This window comes from Delphinus delphis, chromosome 7, assembly GCF_949987515.2.
Source record: "Delphinus delphis chromosome 7, mDelDel1.2, whole genome shotgun sequence".
NCBI classification, from domain to species: Eukaryota; Metazoa; Chordata; class Mammalia; order Artiodactyla; family Delphinidae; genus Delphinus; species Delphinus delphis.
In genome coordinates, this window is record NC_082689.1 from 15,484,066 (window position 1) to 15,511,395 (window position 27,330).

Genomic DNA, 27,330 nt, shown 5'->3' on the forward strand with positions numbered 1-27,330 from the left:
CCTCCCAGCATTTATTGAAGGAAATGAAATCACTATCTGGAAAAGATATCTGCACCCCGTCATGTTCACGGCAGCATTATTTACAATAGTCAAGACGTGGAAACAACTAGTGTCCATCAACAGACAAATGGATACAGAAAATGTGATATATACTACATATATGAAATAGAATATTATTCAGCCATGGAAAGGAAATCCTGCCATTAGTGACAACATGGATAGACCTTTATGCTAAGTGGAATCAGTGAGGCAGAGAAGGACAAATACATAATCTTACATGTGTGGACAAACAAACAAAACAAAAGAACAAGCTCATAGATACAGAGAACAGATTGGTGGTTGCCAAAGGTGGAGGTATGCGGGGGGCCGGGGGAGGTAAAATGAGTAAAATTGATCAAAACGTAAAAACTTTCACTTATAAGATAAATAAGTCCTGGGCATGTAATGTACAGCATGGGGACTACAGTTAACAATACTGTATTGCATATTTGAAAGTTGCTGAGAGTAAATCTTAAAGATCTCAACATAAGAGAAAAAAAATGTGTGGTAATGGATTTTAACTAAACTTACTGTGGAAATCATTTTGCAATAGACATATATCAAATTATTATGTTGCACACCTAAAAATAATACAATGTTATAAGATTGGAAGACAGGCACTTAACATTTATCTCAAGGAAACTGTATTTGATTTCATGACTAAATGAAACATTTTGCTTTTTGTTAAAAAAAAATATATATCCCAAGTGCTAATAGCTTAAACTCATTTCCTGATGGTGGAAAGAAAAATGCATTCCAAGATTTTGATTTAGAGACTTTAAAATACATAGTTAATAAAACTTCTCTTATCATCATTGGAAGGAGATACTACACGAACTCCTTACTTTAAAATAATTAAAATGGAAAGAAATAGGTAAGCGTTTATACTGCCTTTACCATAAGAATTGAATTGCAGGGTAACCAATGGCCCTAGATGATGAGGAAAAATTATTCCTGGCATAAATTCTAGTTAATATGTGAAGAATGAATGATAGAATATGAAAATTACCATTTTGTAGTCCCAAATAAAACAGTTAATTTGGTCAAGGATCATTAATGGAGACTAGGTGAAAGGTCAACGGTCAATAGGGAACTTTTATTTGCAGCATGTCAATTACCACCCCTCACATTACTTCCTACCCGTACCCACTGACCACTCTCATAAGGGACAGCTAGGCACTATGTGCATTCTGACATAATGCAACAGGAGCACACAGCAGCACCTCGGCAAAGGACTTGCAAAAAGGTTTCACCTAAATCTAATCAAACCTTTAGCTCCAACTTCCATTTTAGAAGAAATACAGGGAATTGAGGAACATGTTAACCCTACAAAATAGCAATCAGAGAACTTCTGAAGACACATCTTGCAGCACAGATAACCCGGCTTCTTCAATGCTTCATTGACAAGAAAACAAATGGGCGGGAAAACTGTTCTAAATTAAAAACTAAATGCAACCCAGGGGGCTTTTTTGGATCCTGGTTCAAGTAAGTCACACATAAAAGTGTATTTGGGGCTCAATTTTAGGAAATATGCATATTGACTTGGTTTAGATGATTTTAAGCAATTAATGTTAATTATGCTACATGGGACAATGTTACTATAATTTTGTAAAATAATTTTATAATAGGCATACTAAAGTACTTGGGATTAAAATGAAATGTGATTTGCTTTAAAATATTTTTGCAAAATAGGTAAAACTAATATAGCAAATTGTTAAAATAATTATAAATCCAAGTAATGGGTATATGGGAGTTTATACCCTTCTCTACTTTTCTGTACGTTTGGAACTTTTCATAATAAAATTTCCAAAATATATGATAATACAAAATAATATGCTCCTAGTAACACGAATGTCAAATGCATGCAATAAGAGCATTTAAATGAATTGTCTGTCAAGCCACTGTAGTTTGATTCAAATTAGGACTGGTGGGCCATGTCTAAAGTCATTAGTCCATTCACATGTGACACATAAGGCTCTACCACCCACCTTGTGACCTTGAGCAGTTACTACACCTCCAAGCTCTATCTTTGGAAAATGAGTACAGGGGTTAGCCCCTACCTCTAGGGTCACTGTGGGGATTTACATACATGAGTTGATACAAATAGCGACCTGTGGGGTGGACCACTTCCCTTTTGGGTGACAGAGTGAAGACATTCAACCAGTACTTATTGTGTGCCTTCCATGAGCCAGGCACGGGCTGGGTACTCCCTCACTGAGCCTGTGAACTAGGATGTATCAGGGAGGAAGAAATTTTCCTCTACCCTCCTACGTTCCTCTGGCTGATCTAAGAATTAAATTGACGTGAGACAGATTAATGGGAGGAAATCAAACAAAATTTTAATAATATGTATGCCTGGGGGAGACCCAGGAAAACTGAGTAACTTGCCAAAACGGCCAAAACCCTCCCCTTAAATACCATCCTCAGGGCTTCCCTGGTGGCGCAGTGGTTGGGAGTCTGCCTGCCGATGCGGGGGACGCCGGTTCATGCCCCGGTCGGGGAAGATCCCACATGCCGCGGAGCGGCTGGGCCTGTGACCCATGGCCGCTGAGCCTGCGCGTCTGGAGCCTGTGCTCCGCAATGGGAGAGGCCCGCGTACCGCAAAAAAAAAAAAAAAAAAAAAAAAATACCATCCTCAGCTAAAGACAAAAAAGGATATTGAAGGTGGGTTGAGTCAGTTATGGGAGGTTATGAGGAAAAGCACAGTAAGGAAGGGTAAGGTTTTATGCAAATTTAAGTCCCTGCCTTCTTCATTGGTAGGTTTTTAGAGATTTGGTCATCATCCTCTTCCTGGTACAGCAAGGGAGACACCCTTACAAATGGAGATTTCCCTTATAAATGTAAATGTTTCTTACAAAAGGGTAACTCCCACTAGGTTTTCAGAGTTTTTCCCATGTCTGCTGCTTCTTAGAAAATAACCAGCTTAAAATAATTAATATACCAAAGAAACATACTTGGGGCTGGCAAATTCTGCTCTCCTACAGATGGCCATAGACACCTTTCTCAAGTAACCACAGACACACACAAATACAAGCAATGATAAGGGCCATGGAAGGAAAAGACAGTGGGCTATCAGAGATGTGCTGGCTGATGAGCAAGAAAGTCAGTCTCCAGTTTCAAGGCATTAAATTGGACAGCACAGTGGTTAAAGCAGGAACTCTGGGTAGAATATTTGGGTTTGCACCCAGCCCCTCCACCTCCTACTAACTGTGTGACCTTGAACAGTTCACTTCACCTCTTAGTTCCCTCAGCGGTACAATGAGCACAGGAAGACACAGTCCTTACCCCACAGGGCTGTTGTGAAGATTACATGGTTAATAGTGTATGGTGCTTAGAATTGTAGAGGTAGATGGCAAGTGCCAAGCTGTAGCCGGCAGAACAGTACCTGACACACACAAGGCCCGCGATAAGTGTAGCTGTTACCTCAATGGTACTTTGGCCTAGAGCAAAACAAAGTGTAATGCTGTCTCAACAGTTTGGCCTAGGAGGACTTAATGAGTTAATTATTTGAATTTCCTTTTTCAGTAAACTCTAGCTGTACTTGAAGAGTTTATTAAAAAAAAAAAAATCCTGATGTGCAGGTTCCTTTCTGAAACAAATGAATTCAAAATTCTAGGGATAGAGCCTGGGTATCTTATTTTTTAGAAATTCCTCCAGTGACCTTAATGTGCAGCCAGGGTTGAGAACCACTGATCCAGGCATTCAAAATGTAAAATGGTTTCAAAATTGTAAACCTCTACAGTGTAATGAATTTATTATTACTGTGGCCTGGACAGTGTACCACCCATGAACTTATAGCACACAAATGACTTGGGCCTTCTGAAGAGTTTAAGTTCCCAGTAATTCCTGTCCTCTTACACTCCCTCCTTTCCCCTGACCCTCCCCATGCCCCCACCCCCCTCAAGGGCAGAACAAACATCCAGAGAAAAAGCTTCCAGATAAGCCCCCTGCCCCATCTAGTGACTGGCTCCTGCGCATTTCAACCTGGGCTTAATTTGGCAACTGGCTAGAACACACTCTCCTGGGTCGAATTATTTACAGAGAGAGGCCATCCAACCCAACCTAACGTGTGGTGCAGTCTTCTTTGCAGCAAGGTAGCTTTCTGCATCCGGAAAATCTTCAACACGGGAAAGCTAACGCAGATATTTGTTATGAGGGGGGGAGGATAAGGAAGGAATCAGGTTTCAAATCCTTGGGCATTGTTTTTCCATTTATGAATCGATAATTCAAGAAACGAGTTTATCGACTTTTGAGGGGCTTAAGTGCAACGTCCTATAGCTCGATTGGGTCGTGGTTACACTTGGCTGTATACATTTGTCAAAACTCATCGAGTTAAAATCTGTGCCTTTTACTGTGGGTAAAGTACACCTCGAGTTTTAAAAACAGCACAGGGGAAAATAAAGTTGCCAATCAGTGGCTTGCTACAAAGTTCACGTGGAAAGATGAATCAAAGAGGGGAGTCCTAAATTAGCTACAAATGCCCTCTGTGACCTGCCTGCTCTGGCTTACAAGGGAATTAGTGATGTCCGGGAGGGGGGAGACGGAGCCCCAGGCACCGCGGTGTTTCGCCCGGATCTTGCGTGGCCGGGAGTCCTTACCGAGCAGAAGGAAGGACAGGACCCACTGCAGCACCGCCGCCGTCTGCAGCCGCCGCGCCAGCGGGATGTTGAGCGGCGCAAACTCGACCTTCATGGCCCGGCCGGAGCGAGGACTGCGCCGAGCGCTGCCGCCTGGGACCTCGCTGCTCCGCGGCGCCTGCCGGGTGTGCGTTGCCTGCCGGCCCAGCGCCCAGCACCCCGGCGCAGAGGAGGCGGCGACCGCCCCGGAGTGGGCGCGGACTGGACTTAGTCTTGGGTGGGAGGGCGCGCCGGGGCTGAGGCTGGAGGCTGCCAATCACGCGCCCGGGCTCGGGAGCAGCTGCGGCGCCCGGGGCGCATTGGCTGGCGCGCCGCATTGGGCACAAGGGTGGACGAGAGGGGTCACCTGGCACCCTGCCAGAGCTCGGCGACGCGGGCTCCTGCAACTTCGCCCAAGACCTGGGATCTCCACCGGGCTGGTTGATTCAACTGGTGGATTACTGTGCGCGAGGCTTCAGCATGCGCCTTTAAACCCACCTCTTCCTCCGAGGGTGTCTGCAGCTGGGAAAGGGTTAGGATCTCCCACCAGCTGGAGGAAGGCGCAGGAGTTAGGTTCTCTGGAGCTTGGTACCCATCTGTTTGTTGGTCTGTGTTCCCCACACCACCCCCAAACTCTGGGGCCTCCTCATCTTTGTGTCTCAGATTCCTATACGAATCTTGGAAAACTTTCGCTTATTCATTCAAAGGACATTTATTGAATACCTCCCACGTGCCGGGAACCATTCTGGGCGCTGGGGATACACTCAGCAAGTCATTCATCGATTCCCAGAGGGTACAAATTATGGGGGGGGGGGAGCATAAGGAAAATAACCACACAGTTGGGTGTGTAATTGCAAAGTAAAATGCTTCTATGAGTGAATGAGAAGGTTCTAGGACTTAGACTGGAAGGTCAGTCTCGGAAGAAGTGACCTTGACTTTAATTATAACGGTGAATCTAATTCAAGCAAAGGGAAGCACATGTGCAAAGGTCCTGTGGCTGAAAGTCAAAGAAGACCAAAATAGTGGGAGCTCAGGGAACAAGGAGGAGAATGGAGTGAAATGAGTCAAAAATGGTAGCCAAGGACCAGATCCTTGCAGGCTGTGTTTAGGGTTCAAGTCTTTACCCTAAGATTTGCCAGTGAAGGGTTTCAATTATGTGTTAAATAAATGGATGGATTCTAAATTGTGCCTCATGCTGTGAGCGCCCACTACATTTTCTTTGTAAATCTTCCTGTAGAGTTGACCAACACCAAGTGGCAGGTAGCTGTCAAGTCATTGCTAGAAGGGATCTGGAAGAGGGCAAAACAACAGAGTTGACTACCCATCCCCCCACCATGCCCCTTTCTCCTTCAACGTTTTAATAGAAAGTTAGATTAAAAATAACAACCACTGGGTAGTTCAGGGGAGCTGTTTGTGACTTTTTGTATGCAAAACTTGCGGTTGTTTTTTTTTGGTTCCTAATTGAGAAATCACTGTTTTGTGTGTGCCGCATTTTCTTTATTTCAGGCCACAGGTCTACTTGGAGGGTCATGCAGCAAGTGGCTTACAAATAAAATCAGAGTCTATGAATGGTGTCAGCACATTAAAAGACAGAACCACTGAATTTTCTTGTCAGGTAAAGAGCTCACATCTTTGGAATCCATGACTTGGTATTATTTATGGCACACCTGAGAGGTACCTTGCTCCGATTAACATTACCATGCTACTCACTATAAAAAAGCCCAAGGGTAAACTACTGAAGATGCTAGGGTCACCATTTTCCGAAGACTGAGTGCTAACCCAACCCATGGACTTCATCACAGCTTTCTTCCATGTAGAATAACGAATTTCACTTTCCTTGGCGTTGATCTGAGGTTCAAACCGCTCCATCGTGACAGCTGACAAATCCTCAGGCTCGAGACTCCAAACGCCAACCCCTTCTGCAGCCCCGGCTGCCATGGCAGCTCCCAGGGCAGTTGTTTCAGGCATCAAGGGCTTCACTACTGGGATATACAGAATGTCTGCTTGTAGCTGCATAAGAATTTTGTTGTTGCTCATTCCTCCGTCTACCTGCAAATGGCTGAGTGCAATTCCACAGTCCCGGTTCATGGCATCCAAAACCTCTCGGGTTTGGAAACAAACAGCTTCTAATGAAGCAAAAGCAATATGGCATTTATTGGTGAATTGGGTGAGCCCACAGATGATCCCTCTTGCACTGGGCTCCCAATAAGGTGCATATAGCCCTGAAAAGGCTGGGACAAAACAGCAGCCACAAGAGGAACCTACTTCTTTAGCAAGTTTTTCAATTTCCTCTGAGGTCTTTATAATTCCAAGATTGTCTCTGAGCCAGCGAACAGCAGCGCCGGCTATAGCTACCGAACCTTCTAATGCATAATGTACTGGTTTGTCTCTTCCGAGTTTGTAAGCCACTGTGGTCAGAAGGCCATGTTCAGAAAATATACACTTATGGCCTGTATTACATAGTAAGAAACAGCCTGTTCCATACGTGTTTTTGGCTTGTCCATCCTGGAAGCACTGTTGTCCCACCAATGCAGCAGATTGGTCCCCCAAACACCCAGATATTGGCACACCTTCCAAGGCTCCAGCTTTCATTAGGCCATAGATCTCAGAAGAACTCCGGACATTTGGAAGAATTTTCATTGGAACTTGAAAAAATTCACAGAGCTCTTTATCCCATTCCAAAGAATGAATGTTGAAAAGCATCGTCCTGCTTGCATTTGTTACATCCGTACAATGGACGCCTCCACTGGCTCCTCCTGTCAAGCTCCAAATAAGCCATGAATCAATGGTCCCAAAAAGGGCTCTGTCTTCTTCAACTGCCTTTTGAACTTTTCTCACGTTGGCAAGGAGCCAACGAAGTTTCACTGCACTGAAGTAGGTGCTAAGTGGAAGGCCTGTCTTGGTCCTGACAAAGTTATTATTTACTGGAATGCTTTTACGAAGACTCTCAACGGTAGATTGGGTTCTTAGATCAAGCCACACCACAGCATTGTAAAGAGGTTCTCCAGTTAACTTGTCCCAGACCACAGTGGTCTCCCTCTGGTTACTGATACCAATAGCTTTTATGTTAGAAGTATTGAGCTGTCCAAGTTTCTCACACGTTTTCTCTATACACTCACAGACGGACTGCAGGATTTCCTTAGGGTCTTGTTCTACCCATCCTTCTTTTGGAAACTCTTGTTTTATTTCCACTTGATGATAACTAAGTAGTTCGGCTGTTTTGGGATTGAAAACCAAAAAGCGCGTTGAGCTTGTGCTCTGGTCCACTGCTCCCACCAACTGCCCCAAAACTGCTTTCTTCGTGGCTGCCATGAAACTCGCTTAGGTCGGCGGGCTGGCGATAGCGTCCCGTTTCCCGGGTGACGGCGGCGGGAGGGGGAGGGGCGGACGGCGAGCCGGGAGGGCCAGCCAGCGCGCGGCCGTAGAACGCAGTATCGGCAAGGAGCTTCTCGCCCCGCCCCTCCCTCTTCTCTTCTAGATTCTTCTAGATTTCTTCCCTGCACCTTACCCCACTGGTAGTGGTGATGCGTTGAGTACACACCGTGTCAGACATTGTGCAGGGCCCCTCACCAGCCTGAGCTTATCCTGGAGCAACCCCGCGAAATAACTGTTAGCTCTTTCGGCAGTTAATGAAGGCCAGGCTCAAAGTCACACAGCTGGCAGAGTGAAGATTCAAATACGGTTTTGTCGTCTAAAACCTGGAAAGGAGTCATCAGTTGACCCACACGTGGAACAAGTATGTAGGGAATGCCTGCCTTGCACCGGGCATTGCCCTGCGTGCCGATAGCACAAAGGTGAGTTAAGACAGGGTCTCTGAGCCTTTGAGAATTCCCACGCATTCATTCATTGATTATCTATGGAAAGGCTGGTATGTGCTAAGCACTAGGTGAGGAGTGGAGATGGGCTGAATAAGATGGGATGAGTAAGAAAGGTCTCTGTCCTCGTGGGGTTCACGGTCTAGTGAGAGAAACAGAAAATAAACCAAATGTGTGCTGGTGCCCCGAAAGAAACATGCAAGTTCCAGTGATAGAGAATGAGCACCTAATTAGAAGAGACTGGAGGTAAGAAGAGTGGAAGTGGGGAGACCCTAAGGAGGCTGTTGTAGGGCGAGAGTAGAGGATGGTGGCTTGGTCTACTGTGTTAGCAAAGGAGAATAGAGATGGATTTGACATAAGCCTGGGAGATGTGAATGGCAGGACTGATTGATTAATTGGATTCACAATCTATTAGGAGATAAGAAGAGCAGCACACCCGGAGCTCCTTCTCCTAGTCACTTGGAGCTAACTCGTCTGATTCATGCTCTTGTCATCTTCCCCGGGCCCTCAGCAGGTAGAAAAGACCTGTCATACCCCATCATAGCTCCTTTAAGCAAAGCAGGGACCCATGAGGGTCCATCACCATTTTAATGAACAACTAAATCATTCACTCATTTGTTTAACAGTCAACATATGTTTACTTGTGTACCAGGTTATTAGAGGTAAATGGTGAGAAAATTTTAATTCAACAAGCTATTCAAAACAACTTTTCTGTAGGAGTTTTGTTGATCTCTAGAAATAAAACTAATAGGAAAACATGAACCTTACACGTTTTCTTTCCAAACTACACATTTTGTGGAATAGGGAGCTTACAGCAGAGAAGATGAGGGATTTGCCCAAGGTACCCCAGCCAGTTACTGGCAAGGAGTAGACCTAGATCTCTTTACAACTCTACTAAAACAGATGAGCAGAAGCAATGTCGTGTAGGATCATCGTTTCAAACTTTGACTTTAGCAGGGGGATTTTTTTTTAATCTTCAAATAACTCCAATTTATAAAAGAAATCAAAGTGAAACTGCTCTTGTTGGAAATGAATGGGGATCCTGACTCCCACCTTCTCAGTATCTTCCTCCTTCCCAAGGTGTATCTTTAGCAAAGTGAAACTGATATCAAACAGTTACAGAACCTCTGAGGGATCAGCAAAACCCAGGTTGGAAACCACTTTTTTTTTTTTTTTTTTTTTGGTGGTGGTGGGTAGGCTAATATTTGGAGAAATACAAAGTTTAAACAGGGTTGCAGTTAAAAAACTATACATGATATATACGCTTTACTCAGTGCTTACCATCTACCAGGTACTGGGCTACATGCTTTCTGTGCTGTGTTTGATTTAAGCCTCACAGCAACTCTCCAGGGTAGGTACTATTATTCCTTTACCAGTAAAGATAGTGAGGCTAGAGGTCAAGTTAATTGTTCACCTAGTAGGTAGTAAAACTAAGTTTCTGTTTTTTAAAAATAGGCTTGTCTGTTTCTAGAGCCTGAGCAAGTAACTGCCGTACTAAGCTCTTCCTCAAATGATACCACGAGGGAGGAAGGGGATATTGAAACAGAGGAACTGGTCACTGAACCTCTGGTAGAAGAATGCAGAGGACCAACTTTGTCATGGTTTGCGTTGGGGTTAGGTATTCATTCAGTCAACAAATATCGATATTTACCAGTCATATACTATGTGCTTGGCTTTGGGTACATATGAGTGAATAAAACATGCATAACTTTTCAATAATTCAACAAAAATTTATAAATCACCTCTGCTGTGGTTAAGTCCTGAAGTGGCCATGGTGATAGGAAATCAACACTGTCCGGCTTGAAGATCTGAGATTCCGGCGATCGAGTGTGGTTCCTCTTTCCACTTCTCAGCTCTAATTAAGGAATGAGAAGGTGATAGTTTAGATTGCCTTATAGATTACAAAAGCCTATCCTTGGAAATGAATAACTAAAAATCACTTCCTCTTTTTATTTTGTTTCCTGTGCATTTTACCATAGCTAACTCCTACTAACAAGAAGATGACGTTTTTCTATTTTACTGTAGTTTAAGTTAAAATGTTCCTTTCGTTAAGTTTAAAAGGAAACAGCATTCTCTCTAGATTGAGAGGCCTTAAAGGGGACAGTTTAGGACAAAGGTCACTGTTCTGGTTTTCATAAGATGCATTAGTCATAAAGATAATATTTCTTTCTCATTCACACACACACCACATAAACTGTGAACCCAACCATCACAGTTACCATAATTCATTGACAGTGACTGGCTCGGGTTAAAGTCAAATAGAGGACCATCACTATGGTAATTCTGATGGAATGTTCTTCACGAAATTCTATTCTCAAGGCTCTTCTGAACAAAGTTCAAGAAATTTGCCCAGGCCCCTCTGTTTTCTTACTTTCTTCTCAATGAACTATGTTATCAATCTGACAGGGCTGGAGTATGTTTGTTCTGGGCAAAGTTTCAGGAGTCTTTCCCAAGAGAGTGAGACTTTGTAGCCACCATGATATTGGTCCGAAGTTTACCTTTCCTCTGTGTTTTCTTGTTGCTATAGGCACATACAAGTTCTCAGACTCTATATACTATGCTTTCTTTTCACATTCTCCTTTGAAAGCTCCATTGATAGAGGTTCAATTTTTACCTTTCCATTAGTTAACGTTAATATTTGTTATTTGCTCTACAAAACAGGTGCTTCCATAGCTGCTCTTTTAAACAATTATAATACTATGAACAATTACTCTGAGAAATTATTACGGTAATCACTAATATTTATGAAATGTCCTTTCCCTTCCCATGAACCTCTCTCCCCTTTTGTTTGCACCCAGCCTGGGAACCTACCTGGGGCCCCAGCAACCCAAACAAGGGAAAAACTAGGGGAAAGTGACTGGGAATGCCTACTGCAACCAACCTGGGTCCAGGACAGGCTCTTGAATGAAGCACTCAGCAACTCAAACAGCAGTGTCCTTGGAGGCGTGGCAAAGCAGGCTCCATCATTTACTTCCAGTTTCCAAGAAGGTCCAATCCAATGGACGGGCTTTCACTCACGTTTGTATCTTTCTGGTTGTTTATGGTTACTTGGTATATGACCTGTTGATTCCTCGGATCTATTATTATTACTTTTTTCCCCAACACATGCCATTTCCCCAGCCTGGCTGCTATCATTTCTCCTCTGGATTATTGCAACCTCCTAAGTGATTTCTGTGCCTTGAGTTTTGCCCCTTGAACTACCACCCCTAATCCCTTCTCCACAATGTACCCAAAGTGACCTTTCCAAAATACCAAGTCAATCGTGTCATTTCTCTGCTTAAAATCTTTTTTAAGATAAAGTCCAAACTCTAATGTAGTCCTAAAATTTTCAGGGTAATCTACAAAGGGATTAGAATGCCCCAGGAGACTTACAGGAAACGCATAAAAGATTTCAGCCAGAACAGAACTCATTTTGGATACATAGCAATTACCACAAAGTCAGTTATTGTAAATTGTATCATCTATCACCTCAGTTTGCAACAGCAACCCCACTTTTACTAAGCTTAATACTAGAGCGAATTAATAGTCTCCGATCACTTGGATTGTTACCTGGAATATAAATGTCTAATATTCAAAAGTACTTAGCGTGTTTCAAACTGTTTCCACATACTTTATCCCCAAACCATCCAGAGAGGTCCTACCCTCACTTTATGGATGAGGAAGTGGACAATGTTTGTTTTAGGAGAAGAAATTACAGACATAAAAGCTTACCACTTTATTCTTTTTTCCCTAATCAGAATTTTTGCATATGTTTCTTTTTTTGCGGTATGCTGGCCTCTCACTGTTGTGGCCTCTCCCGTTGCGGAGCACAGGCTCCAGACGCGCAGGCTCAGCGGCCATGGCTCACGGGCCCAGCCGCTCCACGGCATGTGGGATCTTCCCGGACCGGGGCACGAACCTGTGTCCCCTGCATCGGCAGGCGGACTCTCAACCACTGCGCCACCAGAGAAGCCCATATGTTTCTATTTTTATCGAGGTATAGTTGATGTACAATGTTATATAAGTTTCCAATGTACAACATAGTGATTCACAATTTTTAAAGGTTATACTCCATTTATAGTTATTATAAAATATTGGCTATATTCCTTGTGCTGTACAATATATCTTTGTAGCTTATTTATTTTATACATAATAGTTTGTACCTCTTAATCCCCTACCCCTATGTTGCCCCCCCCCCCGTTCCCTCTTCCCCACTGGTAACCGCTAATTTGTTTTCTATGTCTGTGAGTTTGTCTCTTTTTTGTTATAGTCACTCATTTTATTTTATTTATTTATTTAACAGCTTTATTGGAGTATAATTGTTTTACAATGGTGTGTTAGTTTCTGCTTTATAACAAAGTGAATCAGTTATACATATACATATGTTCCCATATCTCCTCCCTCTTGCACCTCCCTCCCACCCTCCCTATCTCACCCCTCTAGGTGGTTACAAAGCACCGAGCTGATCTCCCTGTGCTATGCGGCTGCTTCCCACTAGATATCTATTCTACATTTCGTAGTATACATAAGTCCATGCCACTCTCTCACTTCGTACCAGCTTACCCTTCCCCCTCCCCATGTCCTCAAGCCCATTCTCTATGTCTACGTCTTTATTCCTGTCCTGCCCCTAGATTCTTTATAACTTTTTTTTTTTTTAGATTCCATATATATGTGTTAGCATATGGTATCTGTTTTGCTCTTTCTGACTTACTTCACTCTGTATGACAGTCTCTGGGTACATCCACCTCACTACAAATAACTCAATTTCGTTTATTTTATGACTGAGTACTATTCCATTGTATATACATGCTACATCTTCTTTATCCATTCTTCTGTCGATGGACACTTAAGTTGCTTATGTCCTGGCTATTGTAAATAGTGCTGCAATGAACATTGCGGTACATGACTCTTTTTGAATTACGGTTTTCTCAGGGTATATGCCCAGTAGTGGGATTGCTGGGTCGTATGGTAGTTCTATTTTTAGTTTTTTAAGGAACCTCCATACTATTCTCCATAGTGACTGTATCAATTTACATTCCCACCAACAGTGCAAGAGACTTCCCTTTTTTACACACCCTCTAGACCAGCACCTATTGTTTGTAGATATTTTGATGATGGCCATTCTGACTGGTGTGAGGCGATATCTCATTGTAGTTTTGATGTGCATTTCTCTAATGATTAGTGATGTTGAGCATTCTTTCATGTGTTTGTTGTCAATCAGTATATCTTCTTTGGAGAAATCTATTTAGGTCTTCTGACCATTTTTGGATTGGGTTGTTTGTTTTTTTGTTACTGAGCTGCATGAGCTGCTTATAAATTTTGGAGATTAATCCTTTGTCAGTTGTTTCATTTGCAAATATTTTCTCCCATTCTGAGGGTTGTCTTTTCATCTTGTTTATGGTTTCCTTTGTTGTGCAAAAGCTTTTAAGTTTCATTAGGTCCCATTTGTTTACTTTTGTTTTTATTTCCATTTCTCTAGGATGTGGGTCAAAAAGGATCTTGCTGTGATTTATGTCTAGAGTGTTCTGCCTATGTTTTCCTCTAAGAGTTTTAAAGTATCTTGCCTTACATTTAGGTCTGTAATCCAGTTTAAATTTATTTTTGTGTACGGTGTTAGGGAGTGTTCTAATTTCATTCTTTTACATGTAGCTGTCCAGTTTTCACAGCACCACTTATTGAAGAGGCTGTCTTTTCTCCATTGTACATTCTTGCTTCCTTTGTCAAAAACAAGGTGACCAGGGTTTCCCTGGTGGCGCAGTGGTTGAGAGTCCGCCTACCGATGCAGGGGACACGGGTTCGTGTCCCGGTCCAGGAGGATCCCACATGCTGCGGAGTGGCTGGGCCCGTGAGCCATGGCCACTGAGCCTGCGCATCCGGAGCCTGTGCTCCGCAACGGGAGAGGCCACAACAGTGAGAGGCCCGTGTACCGCAAAAAAAACAAACAACAACAACAACAAAATAAATAAGGTGGCCATATGTGAGTGGGTTTATCTCTGGGCTTTCTATCCTGTTCCATTGATCTGTATTTCTGTTTTTGTACCTGTACCATACTGTCTTGATTACTGTAGCTTTGTATGATAGTCTGAAGTCTGGGAGCCTGATTCTTCCAGCTGCGTTTTTCGTTCTCCAGATTGCTTTGGCTATTCAGGGTCTTTTGTGTTTCCATACAAATTGTGAAATTTTTTGTTCTAGTTCTGTGAAAAATGCCATTGGTAGTTTGATAGGGATTGCATTGAATCTGTAGATTGCTTTAGGTAGTATAGACATTTTCACAATATTGCTTCTTCCAATCCAAGAACATGGTATATCTATCCATCTGTTTGTATCATCTTTAATTTCTTTCATCAGTGTTCTATAGTTTTCTGCATACAGGTCTTTTGTCTCCTTAGGTAGGTTTATTCCTAGGTATTTTATTCTTTTTTTGCAGTGGTAAATGGGAGTGTTTCCTTAATTACTCTTTCAGATTTTTCATCCTTAGTGTGTAGGAATGCAAGAGATTTCTGTGCATTAATTTTGTATCCCACTACTTTACCAAATTCATTGATTAGCTCTAGTAGTTTTCTGGTGGCATCTTTAGGATTCTCTATGTATAGTATCATGTCATCTGCAAACAGTGACAGCTTTACTTCTTCTTTTCCGATTTGGATTCCTTTTATTTCTTTTTCTTCTCTGATTGCTGTGGCTAAAACTTCCAAAACTATGTTGAATACTAGTGGTGAGAGTGGGCAACCTTGTCTTGTTCCTGATCTTAGTGGAAATGGTTTCAGGTTTTCACCATTGAGAACAACGTTGGCTGTGGGTTTGTCACACATGGCCTTTATTCTGTTGAGGTATGTTCCCTCTATGCCTACTTTCTGGAGGGTTTTTATCATAAATGGGTGCTGAATTTGTCGAAAGCTTTTTCTGCATCTTTTGAGATGATCATATGGTTTTTCTTCCTCAGTTTGTTAATATGGTGTATCACATTGATTGATTTGTGTATATTGAAGAATCCTTGCATTCCTGGGATAAATCCCACTTGATCATGGTGTATGATCCTTTTAATGTGCTGGTGGATTCTGTTTGCTACTATTTTGTTGAGGATTTTTGCATCTATGTTCATCAGTGATATTGGCCTGTAGTTTTCTTTCTTTGTGACATCTTTGCCTGGTTTTGCTATCAGGGTGATGGTGGTGTCGCAGAACGAGTTTGGGAGTGTTCCTCCCTCTGCTATATTTTGGAAGAGTTTGAGAAGGATGGGTGTTAGCTCTTCTCTAAATGTTTGATAGAATTCTCCTGTGAAGCCATCTGGCCCTGGGCTTTTGTTTGTTGGAAGGTTTTTAATCCTTCCTTTTCAGTGCTTGTGATTGGTCTGTTTATATCTTCTATTTTTTCCTGGTTTATTCTCAGAAGTTTGTGCTTTTCTAAGAATTTGTCCATTTCTTCCAGGTTGTCCATTTTATTGGTATATAGTTGCTTGTAGTAATCTCTCATGATCCTTTATATTTCTGCAGTGTCAGTTGTTACTTCTCCTTTTTCATTTCTAATTCTATTGATTTGAGTCTTCTCCCTTTTTCTCTTGATGAGTCTGGCTAATGGTTTGTCAATTTTGTTTATCTCCTCAAAGAACCAGCTTTTAGTTTTATTGATCGTTGCTATTGTTTCGTTCATTTCTTTCTCATTTGTTTCTGATCTGATCTTTATGATTTCTTTCCTTCTGCTAACTTTGGGGTTTTTTTGTTCTTCTTTCTCTATTTGTTTTAGGTGTAAGGTGAGGTTGTTTATTTGAGATGTTTCTTATTTCTTGAGGTAGGTTTGTATAGCTATAAACTTCCCTCTTAGAACGTATTTTGCTGCATCCCATAGGTTTTGGTTCGTCGTGTTTTCATTGTCATTTGTTTATAGGTATTATTTGATTTCCTCTTTGATTTCTTCAGTGATCTCTTGGTTAATATTGTGTTGTTTAGCTTCCATGTGTTTGAATTTTTTACACATTTTCCTGTAACTTATATCTAGTCTTATAGTGTTGTGGTTGGAAAAGATACTTGATATGATTTCAATTTTCTTAAATTTACTAAGGGTTGATTTGTGACCCAAGATATGATCTATCCTGGAGGATGTTCCATGAGCAGTTGAGAAGAAAGTATATTTTGTTATTTTGGATGGAATGTCCTATAAATATAAATTAAGTCCATCTTGCTTAATGTATCATTTAAAGCTTGCGTTTCCTTATTTATTTTTATTTTGGATGATCTGTCCATTGGTGAAAGTGGGGTGTTAAAGTACCGTACTATGATTGTGTTACTGTTGATTTCCCCTTTTATGGCAGTTAGTATTTGCCTTATGTATTTAGGTGCTCCCATGTTGGGTGCATAAGTATTTACCATTGTTATATCTTCTTCTTGGATTGATACCTTGATCGTTATGTAGTGTCCTCTTTGTCTCTTGTAATAGTCTTTATTTTAAAGTCTATTTTATCTGATATGAGAATTGCTATTCCAGCTTTCTTTTGATTTCCATTTGCATGGAATATCTTTTTCCATCCCCTCACTTTCAGTCTGTATGTGTCCCTAGGTCTGAAGTGGGTCTCTTGTAGACAGCATATATATGGGTCTTGTTTTTGTATCCATTCAGTCAGTCTATGTCTTTTGGTTGGAGCATTTAATCCATTTACATTTAAGGTAATTATTGATATGAATGTTCCTCTTACTATTTTCTTAATTGTTTTGGGTTTGTTATTATAGGTCTTTTCCTTCTCTTGTGTTTCCTGCCTAGAGAAGTTCCTTTAGCATTTGTTGTAAAGCTGGTTTGGTGCTGCTGAATTCTCTTAGCTTTTGCTTGTCTGTAAGAGTTTTAATTTCTCCATCGAATCTGAATGAGATCCTTGTTGGGTAGAGTAATCGTGGTTGTAGGTTTTTCCCTTTCACTACTTTAAATATGTCCTGACACTCCCTTCTGGCTTGCAGAGCTTCTGCTGAATGATCAGCTGTTAACCTTATAGGGATTCCCTTGTATGTTAGTTGCTGCTTTTCCCTTGCTGCTTTTAATATTTTTTCTTTGTATTTAATTTTTGATAGTTTGGTTAATATGTGTCTTGGCGTGTTTCTGCTTGGATTTATCCTGTATGGGACTCTCTGTGCTTCCTGGACTTGATTGACTCTTTCCTTTCCCATATAAGGGAAGTTTTCAACTATAATCTCTTCAAATATTTTCTGTCCTTTTTTTTCTCTTCTTCTTCTGGGACCCCTATAATTCGAATTATAATTATAATTTTAATGTTGTCCCAGAGGTCTTTGAGACTGTCCTCAATTCTTTTCATTCTTTTTTCTTTATTCTGCTCTGTGGTAGTTATTTCCACTCTTTTATCTTCCACGTCACTTATCCGTTCTTCTGTCTCAGTTATTCTGCTATTGATTCCTTCTAGAGAATTTTTAATTTCATTTATTGTGTTGTTCATCTTTGTTTGTTTGCTCTTTAGTTCTTCTAGGTCCTTGTTAAACATTTCTTGTATTTTCTGCATTCAATTTCCAAGATTTCAGATCATCTTTACTATCATTACTCTGAATTCTTTTTCAGGTAGACTGCCTATTTCCTCTTCATTTGTTAGGTCTGGTGGGTTTTTACCTTGCTCCTTCATCTGCTGTGTGTTGCTGTGTCTTCTCATTTTGCTTAACTTACTGTGTTTGGGGTCTCCTTTTCGCAGGCTGCAGGTTCACAGTTCCCATTGTTTTTGGTGTCTGCCCCTAGTGGCTAAGGTTGGTTCAGTGGGTTGTGTAGGCTTCCTGGTGGAGAGGACTAGTGCCTGTGTTCTGGAGGATGAGGCTGGATCTTGTGTTTCTGGTGGGTAGGACCGCGTCTGGTGGTGTGTTTTGGGGTGTCTATAACCTTATTATGATTTTAGGCAGCCTCTCTGCTAACGGGTGGGGTTGTGTTCCTTCCTGTCTTGCTAGTTGTTTGCCATGGGGTGTCCAGCACTGTAGCTTGCTGGTCATTGGGTGGAGCTGGGTCTTAGTGTTAAGATGGCAATCTCTGGGAAAGCTTTCGCTATTTGATATTACGTGGGGCTGGGTGGTCTCTGGTGGACCAATGTCCTGAACTGGGTTCTTCCACCTCAGAGGCATAGGCCTGACACCCGACTGGAGCACCAAGACCCTGTCAGCCACACAGCTCGTAAGAAAAGGGAGAAAAAATAAATAAATAAAATAAAATAATATAAAATAAAGTTATTAAAATAAAAAATATGTAATAAATTTTTAAAAATTGAAAAGTAATTTAAAAAGAAGAGAGCAAACAAACCAAAAAACAAACAAATCCGCCTATGATAACAAGCGCTACAAACTATACAAAAAAACAAAACCACCAAAAAACAAAAAACAAAAAAACCAGACAGACAGGACCCTGGGACAAGTGGTAAAAAGCAAAGCTATACAGACAAAATCTCACAAAGAAGCGTACACATACACACTCACAAAAAGAGAAAAAGGAAAAAATTAATATATCTTTGCTCCCAAAGTCCACCCCCTCAGTTCTGGGATGCTTTGTTGTCTATTCAGGTACTCCAGAGATGCTGGGTACCTCAAGTTGATTGTGGAGATTTAATCCGCTGCTCCTGAGGCTGCTGGGGGAGATTTCCCTTTCCCTTCTTTGTTCGCACAGCTCCCAGGGGCTCAGCTTTGGATTTGGCCCCGCCTCTGCATGTAGGTCACCGGAGGGCGTCCGTTCTTCGCTCAGACAGGACGGGATTAAAGGAGCCGCTGATTCCGGGGCTCTGGCGCACTGAGGCCGGGGGGGGGGGGGGGGGGGTGGAGGGAGGGGCATGGAGTGCAGGGTGGGCCTGCGGCGGCAGAGGCCGGCGTGACGTTGCACCAGCCTGAGGCGCGCCGTGCGTTCTCCCGGGGAAGTTGTCCCTGGATCCCGGGACCCTGGCAGTGGCGGGCTGCACAGGCTCCCCGGAAGGGAGGTGTGGATAGTGACCTGTGCTCGCACACAGGCTTCTTGGTGGCGGCAGCAGCAGCCTTAGCGTCTCATGCCTGTCTCTGGGGTCCGAGCTTTTAGCCACGGCTCGCGCCCGTCTCTGGAGCTCCTTTAAGCTGCGCTTTTAATCCCCTCTCCTCGCGCACCAGGAAACAAAGAGGGAAGACAAAGTCTCTTGCCTCTTCGGCAGGTCCAGACTTTTCCCCCGGACTCCCTCCCGGCTAGCCGCGGCGCCCTAACCCCCTGCAGGCTGTGTTCACGCCGCCAACCCCAGTTCTCTCTCTGCGCTCTGACTGAAGCCCAAGCCTCAACCCCCAGCCGCGGGTGAGCAGACAAGCCTCTCGGGCTGGTGAGTGCCGGTCGGCAGCGATCCTCTGTGCAGGAATCTCTCCGCCTTGCCCTCCTCACGCCTGTGGCTGTGCTCTCCTCCGTGGCTCCGAAGCTTTCCCCTCTCCGCCACCCGCAGTCTCCGTCCACCCGCAGTCCCCGTCCGCGAAGGGTCTCCTAGTGTGGAAACCTTTCCTCCTTCACGGCTCCCTCCCACTGGTGCAAGTCCCGTCCCTACTCTTTTGTCTCTGTTATTTTCTTTTTTCTTTTGCCCTACCCAGGTACGTGGGGAGTTTCTAGCCTTTTGTGAGGCCTGAGGTCTTCTGCCAGCGTTCAGTACGTGTTCTGTAGGAGTTGTGCCACATGTAGATGTATTCTGATGTATTTGTGGGGAGGAATGTGATCTACATGTCTTACTCCCAACATTTTGAAGGTCTACCCACTTGTTTTAATTTTTAGATTCCACATGTAAGTGATATACAGTCTTTGTCTGACAGCATAATACCTTCCAAGTTCATCTGTGTTGTTGCAAATGGCAAAATTTCATTGCTTTAATGGCTGAGTAGTATTCCATTGTGTGTGTGTGTGTGTGTGTGTGTGTGTGTGTGTGTGTGTGTATCTCAATCTCACATCTTCTTTATCCATTCATCTGTTGATGGACCAGGCTGCCACTATCTGTTGCTCTAGTGTGAGATGTCATCAAACACAGCATTGTATTTTCCGGATCTATGTAGGAAGAATTTCAGATCTGACAACATCTCTTTCTCAACTGTTGCCTAACCCACAAGCATTACAGGAAAGTGGCCCAATCATTTCAGAAACTTTCTCTGTGTTACGTTACATGTTTTACAGACAAAAGCAAACATGATCCCACAGGTCTACACAACCTATGTGGTGATGAAAGAGTGAGGTTGTCTACCAGCGTTTGATTAGGCAAGGAGAAGAACCAAACACGATTGGTTTTTCCTCACAATAGAAATAATCCTGTTAATTACAATTCTGTAAAATACAAAAGGTACAATGACAAAAATTATCTCACCACCCAAAGATAACCACTTAGCACTTTGGTGTATACCATACTAGCCGTTTTCGTTTTTTTCACACTCACATACATATATGCATTTAAAAAAATCATTTTAAGTATATTGTTTAGTAACTGATTTTCATGTAATATGTTGTAGACGTTTCTTCATGTTAAAAATTTTAGTATCATTTTTAATTTTGCATGGTATTCTATTGTATGGAGGTATCAGAATTTATTTAATCAAGTCCCACATAGTTGTACATTTAGGTTGTTTCCAAATTTTCTGTATTACAAACAGAATACTTCCTTGATTACTTCCTTAGAATAATCCCAAGAGTGGAATTTCAGGATCAAAGAGGATACATATCTAAAAGTTTGATTCTTATTGTCAAGCTACTGTTTATATTCCTGACAGGTGTGCCTATGAGTGGCAGCTTTCCACATCTTTGCCAGCACGAGGGCGGATCATTTATTTCTTTAATCTTTGCCAGTCTCCTTGGAGAAAATATCCCTGCTTTCACTGTTTTAATTTGCATTTCTCCTCCCCTCCTCACTTTTTGTTTTTTGTTTCTATTGGTTGAATTGTTTGTTACTATTCTTTGCCCATATTTTTCTATTGAAGTATCTATTTTAAAAAAGAAAAGATAATACAATAGATATAATATATAATAATATATTATTAATTATATAAATATATGATATTCCTATCATTAAAAGAAAACTTCAAATATTTATCTAGGTTCTGCTCTGTGCCAGTCACTGTTTAAGGCTCTTGGCGTATATTAGTACACAAAAGTCTCTGCTCTATGACATTTATGTTTTATCAGGGAAAGACATTTATATCTAATAACCATAATGAATAGTATAGTCAGGGATACTTCTTTCTGAGAAGACTTGTTGGAGCTGGCCCTGCAGGAGTCTGGGGGCAAAAACATTGTAACAGAGGAAACTGCTGGATCTAAGGTGGACCACTGCCTGACGTGTTCAAAAACTTGCATGGAGGCTGCGGATCTTGGATAGAAAAATTCCTAAATTAACCCATAAATTACATTTGATTCCTAGTAAAACATCAAAAGAATGTTTTTCAGAACTTGACAGAATTCAAAGCTCATGTAGAAAAAGTAACATGAGAGAATAGTCAGGAAATTTTTGAAAAAAAGCATTGAACACTTTCAAATATTAAAATGTATTATAAAGCTATAATAATTAAAATAGCTTTGTACTATCAATGGAATAGATAGTTCAGCAATATACCCAAATATATATGGAAATTTAATATGTGCTAAAGAAGGTATTTCAAATCTCTGGGGAAAAAGAAGTTTATTTTATAAATTTTGTTGGGCTCACTAGAGAGCTGTTTGAAAACAAAATAAAGCTGGTTAATTCACCATCTCTCAAAACCAAAACAAATTTCAGAATGATCTGAGATTTAAATGGAGAGAAAAAAAAAGAATCCATTCAAGTCCTCTAAGAAGTATATGTGATTGAAAAAAATAATAACTTGGCGTGGTGAAAGACCTATTAAAACATAACATAAAACCCAGGATCTATAAAGAAAAACAATCATAAATTAGACTCTAATTTAAATAAAACTCTTAAAAATGCCCCTTCTGAAAAAAAAAAAAACTTGAAACAAAATCAAATGTGAAGTATTCCGATTGTGTTTCTACTCAGCTATAGGCCACCAAGCGTTTGTCTCCTTCACCCCGCAAAAAGAGGGCCACATTTATCTCTTGTTCCTCAATCTTCATCTTAACTTCCTTAAAGGTATACTAGGTAAAGCAGAACACTACCAATATTTTTGAAACCCTTTGGGTATCTCAACTCCCTAGGCTTCGTCCCTTCTATCCCACTTAGAACTGACTAGTCTCAGATTTTGTGTTTCTCATTCCTTTTCCTTTAGTTTCACCATCTATTTATGTATGCCTAAATAATATACTCTTTAGGTTATCCTATTTTTCATTTTTATATAAATCGCACCATACTGTATATATACTTTTGTGGTTTATTTATTTTTTTGTCCAAGTTTATACATGCAGCTGTAGTTCATTCATTCTCATAGCTGTATGGTGCTTCACTGTATGAATTTATAATTGTTTACATGTTTTAGTATTGATAGACATTGGGATGTTTCCACTTTTTTGTTATAATGAACATTGTAACAGAACATTCTTATTTGGTCTTCCAGTGCACATGGGTAAGAGTTTCTCTGGGGAGTATTCCTGGGTTCCTAATTGCTGGGTAGTAGGGTACACACACGCTCTGCCTTTCTAGATAGGTAAGGCCATAATTTTCCAAATTGGTTGTATCAATTTATACTCCCAAGTTCTTGCCAACATCTGGTTTTGTCAGACTTTCACATTTTTACCAATCTGGTGGGTATAAAAATGTATTTCATTATAATTTTAATTTGCATCTTCCTAATTTCTAATGTATGGAGAGCTTTTTTCATGTTTATTGGCCAGCCCGTCTTTCAGTTCTAGGAAGTGCTGCCATCTCATTCCTGCTCTCAGGCTGGCTCTAAAATTAGGCAAGAGAAGCACGTATCTACATTTTGTGATATACTATTTCAACATTTTCCAAATATCTTCCTTATCTGTCAGCCAGTGCCATTTGTGATGAGTACTTGTGGCCTAGTTTTCCCTTTTCCATTAGATTATCCTAACAGTTTAGCTAGTCATAGAGAAGGCACAGGGTACCTGTGCGTGAGCAAGGATAAAAAGCAGGATGGGTGAGTTGTGGCACTTGGGAGATGGGAACAGAATGCCTCTGGGTAGTCTGAGAATAGCAAGAAACTGACTAGGAAGATAACAATAATGACAATGCCCAATTTCCAGGACTTAAGACACAAGAACTATGATTGTCATTTATGAGTATTATTTCTAATCCTTACAATAATTCTCTAAGATGTACATTATTATCATCTCTACTTTACAGGTAAGGAAACTGAGGTTAAAGCCCACAGAACATCTTGGGGTGCCCAAAGGAGAGAAGGTCAGCATGCAATAATTCAGGAAGTCCTTTATTCATTGATTCATTTTTCACTGAGTACCAGTTTGAGAGCAGAGAATTTTATTTGGCATTGGAGATATTTGCCATTGACGTGGCCTCTGCCAGTCTATTATGTTGCATACTGGGGAGGGATTGCCTGCAGCTATAGAGGGAAGTTAATATAGTAAAAAACTGCTTGAATGGCAGTCAGAGAGACCTAAATCCCTCCCAGCTATGTCCCCTCACCTGAATGGCCTTGGGGCCCTGACTGTACAGTGTAGAGAGGATAAGGGCAACGCTCCCTCATGGAACTGTGTCAGCTCTGCCTTCTGAGTTGGGTGACTCAGAGTGGGCCTCAGTTTTACCATTTGTAAAATGAGAATAATGGTAGCACCTATCCTGGTGTATTAGTCCCCCATGGCTGCTGTAACATTTCCACGAACTTGGTGGCTTAAAACAAAGAAATTTATTCTCTCACAGCTCCTGGGGTCAGAAGTCCAAAATCAGTTTCACTGAGCTCAAGTCAGTGTATCCAGAGACACGACAGGACTGCTCTAGAAGGCTAGGAGAGAATCCTTCCTTGCCTCTGCAGTTTCTGGTGGTTGATGGCATTCCTTGGTTTGTGGCTGCATCACTCCAATCTCTGCTCCAGTGGTTACACTGCCTTCCCTCTTCTGTTTTTCTCAAATCTCCCTCTAACTTCCTCTTATAAAGATACATGTGATTGCATTTAGGCCCCCCCTTTTTTTTGAATTGGTAGTTTTTATTTTTTTTAATTTTATTTATTTTTTATTTTTTTGAATTTTATTTATTTTATACAGCAGGTTCTTATTAGTTATCCATTTTATACATATTAGTGGCCCATTTTGATAATCCAGAAGAGTCGCTCCATCTGGAAATCTTTAACTTAATCTGAAAAGACTGTTTCCATTTAAGGTAACATTTACAGGTTCTGGGGATTAGGGCTTGATATATTTGTGGGTTGTTATTCTGCCTATTACACTGAGGGTTGTTAGAAGGAGATCTGCTAAGGCTGGCAGAGGATTGAGCCCAGCATCTGCCCGTACAGAACAACGAGTAAATGTCAGTCTGTTTCCTCTTTTAAAAAGACGTTTCTAAGGAAGCCTCCCTAATGGTGCTGCTGTAAGGTTCAAAAAAGCACAGTTGTAACACGTAGCAGGGTGTAGGAGATCGAGGAATGAGATAAAAGCAGATCTACTAACAGTTCCTCTCGCTCCCACTACTCGGTTTTGCACATCCTTCTCTCCAGGCCGCCTCAGACCCCGCCTACTCACAGGCTCGCCCCCTCCCAGGTGAATTGATTCTCCACCACGAGGTCCCGTCCCCACACGCACTCTCCCCTCGCCCCGCCCCCCTAGCTTGGCGTCCTCCGTCCGTAGTGTGTTGGAGGCGTGAGGGCTTTCGCGGGCTGTTCATTTTATTGCCCATCAAATCCTAGCCCATTTTATCCGAGTCTGTCTCCCTTTTCAGCCTCTAATTTATTCACCCAACGAAACTAGATTTACTGAGGTTAGTGGTGGCAATTTACCTGCTTTCAGGTGAGAAAAGAGAGGCGGAGCTTTTGGAAGAAGACTGGCGCTACTCAAGACAGCCCGACCAAAGGGGCCGGGTCCTACACACCTCGGTCGCCAAGCCCCCGCCAGCTCGCCGCGCCGAGGCCAGCTCGCCGCGCAGGCGCAGTGGGCCGGACTCGCCATGCCGACTGTCAGCCTGAAGCGCGATTTGCTCTTCCGAGCTCTGGGCCGGACCTACAGTGAGTACACGTCCCACAGCCTGGGCTCTGCGCCCCTCCTCAGAGGCTGGGACCCCCTGCAAAAAGGCATCGTGGCAACGTTCATGCTGCCCCGCAGGTTTTGGCCTTGGGCGTTCGAGTTCTGGATAGAGAGGGCATAGAGTCCCCGGCGGCTCTGCTGGGCCGATGTAGCCTCTGGGAACCGGTGTCTCCGCGGGTGCCGTTGCATCACCGGCACGTGCTGGGCTCGCTGTGTCATTCATTCAGCGATATCGAGCGCCTGCTGCGTGTCTGATGCCAGGGGATAAAACAGGAATGAAGCTCCGGGTTGCCTCCCGAGTGTAGTTCATTAAGTGCAATAAGAAGAGCGCTGTGGGAACTCCATTTGTGAGCAACAGGGTGTGTGTGTGGGGGGGGGGCGGCCTTCTTTCCTAGTTTTATTTACGTTTACTGAGCGCCTGTTATGTGCCAGGCTCTGTTCTAAGTACTTTGGGAACACAGCGGTGCACAGGGTACATAAGGTCCACGTTCACATTCTGATGAAGCAGGCAGATAATAAAACCAGCATATTAATAAGATGATTTCGGATAATGTTAAGTGCTAGCAGGGAAACAAAAAAGATATTGTGCTAAGAACAGCATTAGATAGGGTGGTAACGTGGGCTGAGCCCAGAGTGACAAGGAGTCTTTACTTGGTGGGCTTAGTCTTCAGGCTACGCTTCATCTCTTCAGTTTTAAAAACACTACCATTAAAAAAAAAAGGGAGAAATATTAAGTACGATTATCAGTTACCCTATACATGTAGCAGTTGAAGTGACATCTGCCATGTCCCATATCATCAGCTTGTGTGACAGCAGTGATAATTGGTTTGTGAGAGCTGTTTTTGGTTTTAGGGCTCAATATAACAAAGGCCTAGTCGGTTTAACAGATACTGCTTCCTACAGTAAGATATTACTGTGAAAATAAAGTTAGCTTTTTAAAACGTTTCTTAAGGTGCATTTTTAGATACTATGTGCAGTTGACCCTTGAACAATCCAGGTTTGAACTGGGTGGGTCCATTTATAGAAGGAATTATTTTCAACAGTAAATACTAAGGTACTGCATAATCCATGGTTGTTGAATCCTCCCATGCGGAACCCAGGAGGGCCAATTGTAAGTTACAGAGATTATGGACTTGGTGGAGGGCTGGGAACCCCTGATCCCTGCCTTGTTCAAGGGTCAGTTGTATTCTTAAAGTGTTATTCTCCCTAGGGTTCTGCCCTAAGTCCCTGAAAATAGAGGTAATACTCTTGTCCTCTAAACAGGGCTCTGATTCCCTATACTTTTTATTTCATACTATGCTTTTTTATATCTCTTATCCATCCTTCTAAACCATATTCTCACTAATTGTGTATGATATACCTGAATTACACAAGATGGTGTGTAGCAAAAATTTGTTCAGTACATCTGTGATCAGTTCCCACCTGTGTATCCATATCTGGGAAAGTAAGAAATAAGTCAGGTTTTAAAAAAGGATGATTTATAACCTGTTTACTGTCATCTGATGTTTTAATATATTCTCTAGATGCCTTTTCCCCTTTTCCATATTGAGAGAGATCAGGTAAGCTTGATTACCCGTAATTATCTGTGCACTACTGACTCATTAAAATTTCAGTCAGGAAGATTGATGTTGAGGTGTACTTCAGATGGGTCAGAGATAATACTTATCATTAGTTTATATTTCACATGTTCTTTCTTGAAATCTTTTAAATGTAAATTAGGTTGAGGTCAAAGTTGGAAAAACATGTTTGGCGAAGCATCCCGTTTGCAAGCGGTGTGGATCCGCCTTGTTTCT

At 42.0% G+C, this 27,330-nt stretch overlaps 3 protein-coding genes across 5 annotated transcripts in view; 1 reads left to right on the top strand and 2 right to left on the bottom strand.

The window, feature by feature from the left end:
• The window catches only part of MOGAT1 (monoacylglycerol O-acyltransferase 1), a 28,517-nt gene extending 23,630 nt beyond the window's left edge, over positions 1-4,887 (bottom strand). The window contains exon 1 of the mRNA XM_060015508.1: positions 4,638-4,887. Within this exon, the coding sequence (XP_059871491.1) occupies positions 4,638-4,731 (94 nt within the window). The 5' untranslated portion in view covers positions 4,732-4,887. The remainder of the gene's footprint in view (positions 1-4,637) is intronic.
• Positions 4,888-6,281: 1,394 nt separating this feature from the next.
• Positions 6,282-7,967, bottom strand: LOC132427980 (glycerol kinase). Its single transcript, XM_060015509.1, has one exon. It carries the CDS (start codon positions 7,965-7,967, stop codon positions 6,312-6,314), a length of 1,656 nt encoding a protein of 551 aa, XP_059871492.1. The 3' UTR covers positions 6,282-6,311.
• Positions 7,968-25,446: 17,479 nt separating this feature from the next.
• FARSB (phenylalanyl-tRNA synthetase subunit beta) overlaps positions 25,447-27,330 on the top strand; it is a 67,382-nt gene continuing 65,498 nt past the window's right edge. For 2 of the 3 annotated variants that reach the window (XR_009520103.1, XM_060016039.1), the window contains exon 1: positions 25,453-25,518. Coding sequence is in view for 1 of the 3 variants with exons in the window: in XM_060016039.1 (XP_059872022.1) it covers positions 25,461-25,518 (58 nt within the window). In the remaining 2 variants the exon portion in view is untranslated. Of the gene's footprint in view, positions 25,519-27,330 lie in introns of all 3 variants that reach the window. The other variant, XM_060016040.1, reaches the window with a different exon arrangement.

What these genes read in the sequence shown, in the direction of transcription:
- LOC132427980 (XM_060015509.1), bottom strand. Translation starts at nt 7,967, where the DNA reads ATGGCAGCCACGAAGAAAGCAGTTTTGGGGCAGTTGGTGGGAGCAGTG.